At 38.3% G+C, this 11,866-nt stretch overlaps 1 protein-coding gene across 2 annotated transcripts; it reads left to right on the top strand.

Moving 5' to 3' along the window:
• The first annotated feature begins 6 nt into the window (after nucleotides 1-6).
• Nfkbiz (NFKB inhibitor zeta) lies at nucleotides 7-11,866 on the top strand. Of its 2 annotated transcripts, none has more exons than XM_015478563.2 (12): nucleotides 7-217; nucleotides 2,395-2,534; nucleotides 3,054-3,078; nucleotides 3,195-3,286; nucleotides 3,490-4,298; nucleotides 5,092-5,197; nucleotides 5,571-5,717; nucleotides 5,903-5,966; nucleotides 6,441-6,610; nucleotides 7,514-7,624; nucleotides 7,752-7,919; nucleotides 10,521-11,866. In XM_015478563.2, exons 2-12 carry the CDS (start codon nucleotides 2,406-2,408, stop codon nucleotides 10,572-10,574), a joined length of 1,875 nt encoding a protein of 624 aa, XP_015334049.1. In that variant the 5' UTR covers nucleotides 7-217; nucleotides 2,395-2,405; the 3' UTR covers nucleotides 10,575-11,866. The 2 variants fall into 2 exon arrangements, with proteins under 2 accessions (XP_015334049.1, XP_015334048.1); XM_015478562.2 differs by having other exon boundaries at nucleotides 3,048-3,078.

Here is an 11,866-nt window from a genome sequence, read left to right as displayed (position 1 = left end):
CTCATGACCAGCCCGCTCAACCTGGCCTACTTCTACGGCGCGTCGCCGCCCGCCGCCGCTCCGGGCGCCTGCGACGCCGGCTGCTCATCGTCGGGGCCCTCGGCGCCCGCCTCGCCCGGCTCCGACTCCTCCGACTTCTCCTCCGCATCGTCCGTGTCCTCCTGCGGGGCCGTGGAGTCCAGGCCGAGAGGCGGCGCCCGCGCCGAGCGCCTACAAGGTACCCGCCTGCCCCGCGGGGTGCGGCCGCTGCGCCCAGGTTGCTTGGGGTCCACAGGCCCGGGAGGGCGGGCATCACTGCCCGGATGGGAAGGGTCTTGGCTAGACGTGAGGTGCCCCCTGCGCCTATCTTAGCAGCATGACTTAAGCACATTATTCATCATTTATTAGGCGACTGCTGGATGCCTTGCCCTGAGCCAGGCGCCTTACTTCCCATTAGCTCCTTTGACCTTCTGCGAAGTCCGGGTGCGGTCTACCTGGCCTCGGAGTTTGAAGCACCTGGAGTAAAGAGCTGACTTCAGAATGAAAGATATTAGATTAAGATCTCTCATGCGCACTCCCTTCTTCTCTCACTTTCGGCATCCCCCCATACCCTATTGAGTAATAATATTCTATGTCGAGGTTTGGGGGTCTGATGTAGGTGTAATTTTCTTGTGGCAATTTTAGTAAACAAGTGCGGCAGAGGATAAGGCTTTGTGAACTGTTGAAAGTCATGACTTATTTCTTCCTAAGCGTGGAAATTTTAAGTAAAAGGATTTGACCATCAAAGAACAGAAATCTCTCTTAATCAAGATGTAAGGAGAAGGTGATCTGAAAAACAACACAAGTTATGCCTTTAGTTTGTGGTGTTGGGGAGTTTCGGAAGCCTGCCCAGAATTTTGTGGTCTTGTTTTTTTGTGTGCTTTAAAATGGATAAGCTCTATCTAGCAAAGAAAGGCAGACAGTTTCCTTTCTTCGGTTGTAAACTCTTTTTCTTTCTTAATGAACCGAGTTGCATAATTTGGGGGAAAACAGGATGCGCTGTGAGTAAAAAGTTAACACCTAGATAATCTTAAATGTTGAAGTCTTATTGGCATGATTTTAAAAGAACATCTCTTTTCAGTGCTTTCTACTGTTAGCCATCCCTCTTTTCTTTTTTGTTTTAAACGGTTATTTTTCATCTAAAATTATTTAAATAGTGATTTAAGCCACAGTATGTTAAGAGAGTAGCCCATCTGAAAATTGTGTATTTGTGTATTAAGGACCTTTTCTGAGGTCCTTAGGACCTTTGGCATTCCTCTGGCTGAAACTTTATTTTCCTAATTCTTGGTTTCCCGCACAGCCTAGGGGGATTCCTGAAAGTGCATTTTTCTCCCTGTGACGTTCAATTGCTAACTGCTGTCATTACAGAGGAATGTTATGTTAGATTAGGGCAATTCTGGTATTTGTTGAAATCTCTAAACTTAAATGAAGCCCAAGTGATTATTTAATTTGCCTCATCCTTGAGCTGTTTACCTCATGTATTTAGTATGATATATATATTCAAATTATACATTGTTTCTTGTCTCATCTTCTTAATTTTACCCACTCTTAACAGGGTGGCCCAGTTATTCATTTCCTGACTTTTTGAATGGTTTGTCTTCATCACATTTCCTAAGAGGCTGTGATTTAGTAGTGGCCAGAAGTAGAATACTATACTTCTAGAGTAAATTTTAAAGTGTGTTCTGAAGTTTTAATGTGAAACAAGCATATTTTCTTTTTACTTAGAAGGCCTATGTAAGCAATTCTGAAAATACTTAATGAAAGGAAATCCTGAGTATGTATGTGAAAAATGTGTTTAAACTTAGTAAATTTAAGCAGCTTCCTTAGTACAGTTGGATTGAGGGAAATCATAAGAAATCAATATAAGCATTATTAATTGTTAGGCTTTTGGTACACTGGGATCTTCGGAGGAAGTTGTTTTGTACTTATTTGTTTTGTGTCTTCTTAGATGAGTGGAAATTAATAGACTTTTACATTTCTATGTGAACATAAAGCCTTTGGTTTGAAAAGCTGAAAATGCACCATTTATTCTCTGTTCCCCTAAGTATTTTTTACCAAAGTCAAGAATAATTAAAAATTATTCTAGAGACAGACTTAACTTGGGTTTATCACTGCTGGCTCCAGGGATCCTGGACATTTTTTGACTGAGCTTTCATTGCTTAGGGTGCCTAGTACGGAGCACTATTAAGCAACGAAGAACCCTTGAGAAGAGCAGGGTACTGACACACAAGGCCATTAACCAGAGAGAGTTGGAAAGGCTTTTAATCTGTTGCTTGGGAATTTTATACATAAGGCAGGTAGCTATACTTTAGGGATTATTAGGATTTGTGTCTGTGACGAGGTTTAATTGGGACATGTTTTGCTTTCTTTAAACAGTTGAGCCCCATATGGGGGTTGGCAGGCAGCAGAGAGGACCCTTTCAAGGTGTTCGTGTGAAGAACTCAGTGAAGGAGCTCCTGCTACACATCCGAAGTCATAAACAGAAGACTTCTGGCCAAGCTGTGGATGATTTTAAGGTGGCATCTAGTTTTCATTCTGGGTGGGGTTGAAGGAGATTGATCTGTTAGGATAATTATTTTTTTACTAAACTAGGACAGTAAGTCACTTCAGGTTTTTCATAAATGACCAAGTTTACAGGACAGACTATATTTGTCTTGTTGTCTGCTGTATTTCTATCATTTAATCGAGTGCCAGGCGCCTAGGGTGTACAAGAGAAATTTAGTGAATGAAAGTGAAAGCAAGTTAGGGACAAGGAAATAAATAGGGTTCAATTGAAGTGGAACATTGATAGGAAGGAAAAAATCAAAGGGTCTTACTGATTTCATCTTGACCTGAGTTGAACTAAGATGAAAGTGTAAATGGAGAAGTTGAAAATAGAATGAAATTGAGATAGAAAATAAATATTGATATAATAACCATATTAGAGATTTATGGTATGCTATAAAGAGTGGTAGAGATAAGTCTTTATTGATGTGTATTAAGCAGGAAACCATTTTATATATACTAAATTGGAATTTTTTTCCTTATAGACACAGAGTGTGAACATTGAACAATTCACAGGTAAGAGTAATTTCTATTTATAATTTGATTGGGGCTGTAGAGTTAAATAACGGTGATAATGGGTAAAATTTATAAGTAGAATGATCACAGGTTCCATATCCCTTTTTTGGGTATAGAATTGAAGAACACAGTATCATATAGTGGGAAAAGGAAAGGACCTGATTTTCTGTCTGATGGACCAGCCTGCAAAAAGTCAGCTCTATTTTTGGTAAGTATCTTATTTTTTCCTTCTGAATACCCTTTGAATATCCTTCCTGGAATAATTTTATTATTTAAAATTTGTGTGTGTGTGTGTGTGTGTGTGTATGTGTTGGGGATTGAACCCAGACTCTCTACCGTTGAACTATACCCCTAGCCTCTGGAAATTTTTTAGAAGGAAATGAGTGTGCAAGTTGAATTTTCTCTTTTCAGACACCACCTCAAACACCAACACCTGGTGAGAGCATGGAAGATGTTCATCACAATGAATCCAAACCAGACAGCAGTGCTGATCTGCTTCAGAACATTATAAACATTAAAAATGAATGCAGCCCAGTTTCCCTGAACACAGTCCAAGTTAGCTGGATGAGCCCTGTGGTACCTCAGAACTCTCCCCAAGAGCAGTGTCAGGACTTCCATGGAGGGCAGGTCTTCTCTCCAGCTCAGAAATATCAACCATTCCAAGTCAGTGGCTCCCCACAAGTGATGGACCAGGCTTCCCTGTACCAATATTCTCCACAGAACCAGAATGTAGAGCAGCAGCAACAGCAGCAGCAGCAGCAGCAACAGCAGCAGCAACAGCATTATACCCACAACCCAACCCTGGAATATAGTCCTTATTCCAGAACTTCCCAGTCACCCAACTATGAATCAAACCTCTTTGATGGTCAAGAACCACAGTTCTGCTCAAACCGAAGTTTTGTATCCCTTCTAAGTGGTCTTGGGGAATCTGAGAATATTGCTGTTCCCCTTCAGCCTCCCCGCAGTGTGCAGCAACCAAGTGATGCTCACCTGCAGAACTTCAGTGTGATGCCCAACAGTGCCTGTGAGGCCCTGGGGGCGCTCGATGCAGGCCCTGCCTCTTTAAACACTTCCCTGCCATTCCCGAACCTTATGGGAAACCAGATGAACACCACACAGTTAGGGAAGTCATTTTTTCAGTGGCAAGTAGAACAAGAAGAAAATAAATTGGCAAACATTTCCCAGGATCAATTTCTTTCAAAGGATGCAGATGGTGATACGTGAGTATCCTTTTCTCTCGTGCTTAATTGGGTATGCCACACTAGTTGGGACTAGTGGGCATAGCATTTTTCTAGAATATACCAGGTTATAGCTTGGTGGTTGGTTAACCAACAACAATTTAGGTAGAAACTGCTGTCCAATAGCTAATATTTCAAGGAAGGATGTGCTTTTTTTTTTTTTTGGCTGAAATAATTACCTAATATATGTGTCTTTGAGTAATTGGTTTTGAAGGCCAGCGATACTATGTTTATAGAGCAGAAACAGATCATGACTAGGCATAGATGGTGAGTTGATTTGTAGACTGAATCCTGATTTATCTTGATGTCTGTTTGACCTTGGGCAAATTATTTGAAATACCCGCCTATATTTTTTTAAGACTCTTTTGAGAACTTTTTTAAAAAATCATTTTAAGCACATTTATTTAATATGTCGTGCTGAGGATTGAACCCAGAACTTTGTGCATACGAGGCCAGCACTCTGTCCACTGAGCTACCTCCCCAGCCCCTGCCTCTATTTCTTGATGTATAAAAAGTAATACCCACTTCATAGGGTTTTTATGAGTATTAAAAAAATAATTTAAAGCAATCTTCTCTTATTTCTCTTATTTCTGTTACCTTAACTTATCCTGTTAGAATTTGGATGTGTCATCCACTTTGCAGAAAAGATCAATTATGCCCTGTAATGTTTTATTTGAACGCACTATTATATCAAAAAAAGGATGAGAAAGATTTTTTTTAAATGAACTTAGTGAAATCGGATGAATTCACCTATTTTTCTTTTCTCATTCCCCAGGTTCCTCCATATTGCTGTTGCTCAAGGGAGAAGAGCACTTTCCTATGTTCTTGCAAGAAAGATGAATGCGCTTCACATGCTAGATATTAAAGAGCACAATGGACAGGTGAGGATCTGAAATGGCAAAGATACTGTCATGGTGAAGCGATTGATGACTGTCTTAAGTGTACATTGTGTCAAAGCTCAAGATCAAGAGACTTTAGTTAATATTAACTTTGAAATATTGACTTTTTGCCACCATCAACCTTGACATTATTAATGTTAACTTTGTAGTTATTGACTAAAGATTGAGTATAATTAAGCCACACCCTAAGCTTATTTTAATTTCCTTGTTTTTCTTACTGTGTCTGATTGTTTGTTAATAGGATTTATTTTCTCTGTGTGGGTTTTGGTTCTCCCCATAGTTTAGTTTCACATTCTTTGTTATAGTGTTACATCTTTAAAATATATATATATTTTTTTCCCCTGAATGTCCACAGAGTGCCTTTCAGGTGGCAGTGGCTGCCAATCAGCATCTCATTGTGCAGGATCTGGTAAATCTGGGGGCCCAGGTGAATACCACCGACTGCTGGGGAAGAACACCTCTGCATGTCTGTGCTGAGAAGGGCCACTCCCAGGTGCTTCAGGTAAGAGGCAGTGACTTCCACCATCACAGGGCCAAAGAGATAAGGCTTAGATATTAGAAGTTGCAAGTAGGTTGCTTGTTTCAATAATCTGTTTTGAGTTGATTTATTCTTTTCTTAGGAATTCTAGTAGATAAGTGTTTGTGTTCTCATCTTTTGCTAACGATGTCTGTTTTAAAATTTTGTAGGCAATCCAGAAGGGAGCAGTGAGGAGCAATCAGTTTGTGGATCTTGAGGCAACTAACTATGATGGTAAGCAACTGAAATCTTATTGGATTAAGAACCATTTGGAGGGCTGGGTGTGGTGGCACACACCTGTAATCCCAGCTGAGGCTGGAGTTTCAAATGTTCAAGACCAGCCTCAGCAACTTAGTGAGACCCTAAAATATAAAGGCTGGGGATGTAGCTCAGTGATAGCACACTTGGGTTCAATCCACAGTGTGGGTAGGGATGAAAGGGGGAAGAACCATGTGGAAAGTAGGGCCCTTAAGTTCTAAGGGTTATTAAGTATCATACTAAGAAGGAAGGAAGGTAATTAAAACTAAAATGTTCTTTAGGTAAAATTAGCACTAAGGCCCAATGGAGGGTCTATTCAGATTTCATTACTAGTTTTTGTGAAGCCCCTTGATAGGCAATCTGAGAGGTCATCCTTAAGCTTTTTAATTACAGAGCAATCAAAGAGTTGACAAGATGCTTGACCACTGCTTTACTGTCCTTTTCTCCTAGGCCTGACTCCCCTCCATTGTGCTGTCCTGGCCCACAATGCTGTGGTACATGAGCTCCAGAGAAATCAACAGCCTCATTCACCCGAAGTTCAGGAGCTTTTACTGAAGAATAAGAGTCTAGTTGACACCATCAAGTGTCTGATTCAAATGGGAGCAGCAGTGGAAGCAAAGGTAAATTCACAGAAGAGGTTTGAGATGAGGTCGGGGAGAAAGGTGGTTGTAGCAAAAGACCTTATTCCCAAGTACAGATGAAAGCAATTTTTTTCTTGTTTTTAAATTAATGGAGTGAGTAGCAATGTATGGATAGTTAAGAAGATTATATTATAAAGGATCCTTTAATTTGCTTTCTTGATCTGCTTGTATTCTGTGGATTATTATCCAAAAAGATCATTTAGCTGTGAAATAAATTAGTCTTTGAAAGGAAAAGAAAATGCTTGAAATTGATGTTGTCATTTAGGCTTTCATTTGCATATTATGACAATAAAGAGAGTGCTTTTGGTGGGGGTTTCTTTATTGTAGGATTGGGCTTAACCATTTTTTTTTTAACAAGCCCTTTATATTTTATTGTTAAATAAGCTGTTTGGCCTTTCCAAGCATTTGTTTTTTAAGCTGTGACTATTTTGTTCTTTTTAAATTGGAGGTTTGTTTACTGAATATTTCCTGGGGGGAATGCCTACATCATAAATCATTTGGGCATTTGGGGGGCTCACAAATAGAAAAGCTAAGAGACGTGGTTCATGATAGCTGTCCTTGGTACCACAAAGTATAAAAATGATGATATATAGCAAAAAGCTTACTGATATAATAATGATAAGAAGGTATCATGTTTCTACATTTTATGGCTACCCTTGATACAAGGGTAGATGGTGATGAGAGTCAAGTTGATAAATTATTAGGAAATTTAAGAGGAATGAGATTCCATTTAGCTTGGGTTTCAGGAAGACTTTGTGTATAAGAGAACATTCAAAGTTAAGTCTCTAAGGCTAATTCAGACATTTGAGAGACAGGATAAGAAATGTATTCCAAGCCTTGGTATCTGGATTTTCATTTTTTTCTCTTTTTGTCTTTGACAAGGACCGTAAAAGTGGCCGCACAGCACTGCATTTGGCAGCCGAAGAAGCAAATCTGGAACTCATTCGCCTCTTTTTGGAGTTGCCTGGTTGCCTGTCTTTTGTGAATACAAAGGTGCTTTTAGAAACCTTCAGTAACACCTGAGTTGAAGTGACCTTTGTCACACCTTCTTCAAGTTTTCAGGCTCTTTTCATGAAAGTCCCCCTTCCTGATGTGAGTTATTTCATTTCTTTGTCTTCAGGCTTATAATGGAAACACTGCGCTCCACGTTGCTGCCAGCCTACAGTATCGGGTGACACAGTTGGATGCTGTCCGCCTGTTGATGAGGAAGGGAGCCGACCCAAGTACCCGGAACTTGGAGAATGAACAGCCAGTGCATTTGGTTCCTGATGGCCCTGTGGGAGAACAGGTGAGGGAGGAAGAAGAAATACCTTCAGGCACTCTGGTCTGAAACAAAAGGAGATGGATGAGGTTGTTCAGGTTAAGGCCAGCTGGTGCTCCTTGGGTAGGCAGTGTCCTTGTCTCTCAGTAGTCAGTATGGCACTTTGGAGTTAATAATTTTGTTTCCAAAGGAAGGGTAAGAAATTTGAGGGTTTATCCGTAAAGTGGTCAGGTCAGGTGAGATAGTCTCCTTTTTTCTTTCCCCTGACATAATCTTGGTTTTAGTATAAGTTCAGAATGGTTCAAGATTTGGAAGCTGATGAAAGAGGAGGTACTAAGGTTCCTGTAGTTATCAAGGCAAGAGATTCTTAGTTTTGTAGCTATGAGCCTTCAAATATTGTGGGATTAAATGAGTTCACATCTGTAGAGTGTTCAGGATAGTCCCAGCCATATAATAAGTGTTCAGTGAGCACCAGCTGTTACAATTATTTCTATTCAAGTGATATTGCAATAAGAAGTGGAAAGGCTATAATGTAACTTAGAACATAGAAATGTTTTATAAACAAAATTGTGCTTTACTCATCAAGTGTGGTTTATATTATCACTGGGGATTGAATAATTGCATGAGTGGATTTCTAGATAATAAGAACTCACTCCTTTAAGAAATTAAAAGATTTTTGATGGAAATCTTCTCCTGTGGGGAATGAGGGTGAGTTGGATAGTTCATCACATTATTAATTAAAATAAGATATATGAAATGCAATTTAACTTTGATTTCTGATTGTCATTATGACCATAATGATATCATAACCCCTCTGTAAGTTAGAATCTCTATAGTCTGTAGCAGATTTTATGTATATCACTTAATATCTACAAATACTTTGTAGTATATTCAGCTGTGAAAGTTGGTATTTAGAGAGGTTCTGAGGACAGGAATAATCATTAACTAGTGCACATCAGAGTGCTAAGCCCAGGATTTGCTCTGCCTTTCACTATTGTGGTGTGCACTCACATAACAGTGCTCCCAGGGAGCATTGAGGTGTGGAGGTTCATTTGCTTCCTTAAAAATGTTCTTAGATTACTCTCCTTTTTGCTTTTGCATTATGTTTGTTGGGGAGTGGAGAGATCTGTCCCCTTGCTTTTATTGTCAGACTATCAGTTAAATCCTCTACCCCAGTTGTCATTCTTCTAAAATTGTTACTTCTAATTTGTTGGGGTTGAAAGACAGATAATTGGTTTAATAGACCAAATCACTAAAATCAAATCACTAGCCTCTGAATGAGCCTGAGGACTTTCATGTGACCCATAAAATTATGTGTAGATGCTTTATTGAACACTTTGATATCATGACAGCTGTTTTGACTTGAAGGGTGCTAAGGGAGACTTGGCATGCATTTTATTAGGTAGTTTATACTTTGCTATTGTTAAGAACTATAACTTGTTGAGGCTGGCTTCAGGATAATTGAGATATTTTAATATATCATAATTACAGTCATAATTAAATATTTTCATAAATAACAATTCTAAATTTGTGAGGAAATATTGTATTTTAGCTGTAGATTTTCAACTTCATATAATTTATTTTTCAGATAATTAAAACAAATTTTTAATCATTATTTTTTAGCTTTAGGTGGACACAGTATCTTTATTTTATTTCTATGTGGTACTGAGGACCAAACCCAATACCTCTTGCATGCTAGGCAAGCACACTACCACTGAGCCACAACCCCAGCCCCCAATTATTCAGATAATTTTTAGTGGAGATGTTTGATTTGTCTTGCACTCAAAGATCACTATAGGAGTTCTTAAATAAGCTTTAAAAGGAGTTGCATTTTTTAAGTCACTTTAATCTTTTTTTTTAAATGTCTTTCTAACTTATTGATGGACCTTTATTTTATGTGTTTATATGTGGTACTGAGAATCCAACCCAGTACCTTGACATGTTCTAGGCAAGTGCTCTACCACTGAGCCACAACCCCAGCCCTTTAAGTCACTTTAATCATGACAGATATTTTGCACATTTCTTCTTCTTTTTTTTTATTAGCTACACATGACATTACAATGATCTTGGCAATTCATACATTTGAATCATTGGGGTATAATTTCTCATTTTTCGAATTGTACAGATTGCAGAATCACACTGGTCATAGCGTCACCTATATACATACATCAATCATAATGTCTATTCTATTCTGCTGCCCTTTTGATCCCCCCTACTCCTCCCCTCCCCTCCCATCATTTCTCTCTATCCAATCTAATATGACACACTTCATTTTTTTTCTCTCCTCACAACATCATACATGTATTCTGTATAACGATGAGGGTCTCCTTTCATCTTCCGTGCAACTCCCCTTCTCCCTCTTTTTCCCTCCCACCTCTCTTCCCTATTTAGTGGTAATCTCCTTCTCATGCTCTTCCTCCCTATCCCATTTTGAGTCACCCCCCTTATATCAGAGAAGACATTCGGCATTTGTTTTTTAGGGATTGGCTGACTTCACTTAGCATAATATTTTGCACATTTCTTTAAGGAATGCTGTAGAGTATATAAGAAAGGAATTAAACTCTGAATAAAATATACCACGTGACCCTCAACAGTAAACCTCACAAATCCTATTTATTTCTCTTGCAGATTCGACGCATTCTGAAGGGGAAGTCTGTTCAGCAGAGAGCACCACCATATTAGCTCCACTGACCTGGAGCCTGGTCAGCAACACTCACTGTCAGTTAGGCAGTCCTAATGTATCTGTACATAGACCATTTGCCCTGTATCGGCAAATGTAAGTTGTTTCTATGAAACAAACATATTTAGTTCACTATTATATAGTGGGTTATATTAACACAAAGAAGAAAAATATCTAATTTCTCTTGGCAGATTTACATATTTCATACCCAGGTATCTGGGATCTAGACATCTGAATTTGATCTGAATGGTAAAATTGCCTTCAATTAACAGTAGTTTTTGGGTAGAAGAAAACTGGTTTGTGGCATAAGGCATCACTTATGTAGCCATTACTGGTTCCAGGCAGGTAAATTTTAAACATTTCTTTAAGAAAAATGAAAGAATTTGAAAGGGGGAAAAAAAATCTGGATATAGTGTTGAGGCTTCTTATAGTCTGATGCACTACCTGTCATTGTTATTGGTGTTGGTGTGTCTCTAGTCATTGGACTAGATGGAAGGCATCTATGGTTAGGATTTGATCTTTGCAAACTGTATATAACTGTTTTTTTTGTTTTTAGAAATATTGTACATATTTGACCAGTAACATGGATATTTGAAATGTTAATCAATAAAATAGAAATAAATAATTGAATTAATAAACAAGTGTATTTACTTTTAAAAAGGAGTGCTGTTCCTAGCTAAAGTCTTTGTAGATGAAGCAAATGTGGGGCGGAAAGAGCCATGTTTAATTTGTTAATATGCTTCTTATGCATTGAAATGAGACACTTTATTTGTACATTATTGCATGCTTTTGAAGAGAAGCTCTTTATGGCTCACCTTCTAGAATTTATAATTTTACATGATCTATTGAAATTTTTGCTCTTAATCTTTATAGAAACAACAAAAAGTCAAAATAGAAACATATCTTCCTCTTTTCTATTGTCAAATAATGATAATGTGCCATGATGTTTATAGTATTCAGAAGAAAACTTTATTTTTTAGTAATTTTGATTCTGTTAACATTTTGCTTACCTCTGGCATGCCCTGAGGAACACATTTGGCTTTAATTGTTTCCTAATTCTTTGTGATAAATTTGACTCATTAAAAAAAATCTTATTTTAATAAAAGATAAGTCTGATAATTGACTTATTGTCTTTGTAGCTTATACTTACATTCTTTTAAAAAAGATACCATTAGGATTAATCATATTGTTTGACTCAGTATGTCTTGTGGACAAAAGTTAGGTATAGTCACTTGACATCTGTAAAAAATACGAAAAACACTTGCATGATTTTAAATAAACATTAATACATGAA

Source organism: Marmota marmota, unplaced genomic scaffold (assembly GCF_001458135.2).
Source record: "Marmota marmota marmota unplaced genomic scaffold, marMar, whole genome shotgun sequence".
Taxonomy (NCBI): Eukaryota; Metazoa; Chordata; class Mammalia; order Rodentia; family Sciuridae; genus Marmota; species Marmota marmota.
The sequence above is the reverse complement of the archived record's forward strand: the minus strand, read 5'-3'. Positions and strand labels throughout refer to the sequence as shown.

What these genes read in the sequence shown, in the direction of transcription:
- Nfkbiz (XM_015478562.2), top strand. Translation starts at nt 2,406, where the DNA reads ATGGGGGTTGGCAGGCAGCAGAGAGGACCCTTTCAAGGTGTTCGTGTG. An exon ending in AAGCTGTGGATGATTTTAAG is followed by an intron (nt 2,535 to 3,047) that starts GTGGCATCTAGT and finishes TTTTCCTTATAG; the next exon opens with ACACAGAGTGTGAACATTGA. An exon ending in TTAAAGAGCACAATGGACAG is followed by an intron (nt 5,198 to 5,570) that starts GTGAGGATCTGA and finishes GAATGTCCACAG; the next exon opens with AGTGCCTTTCAGGTGGCAGT.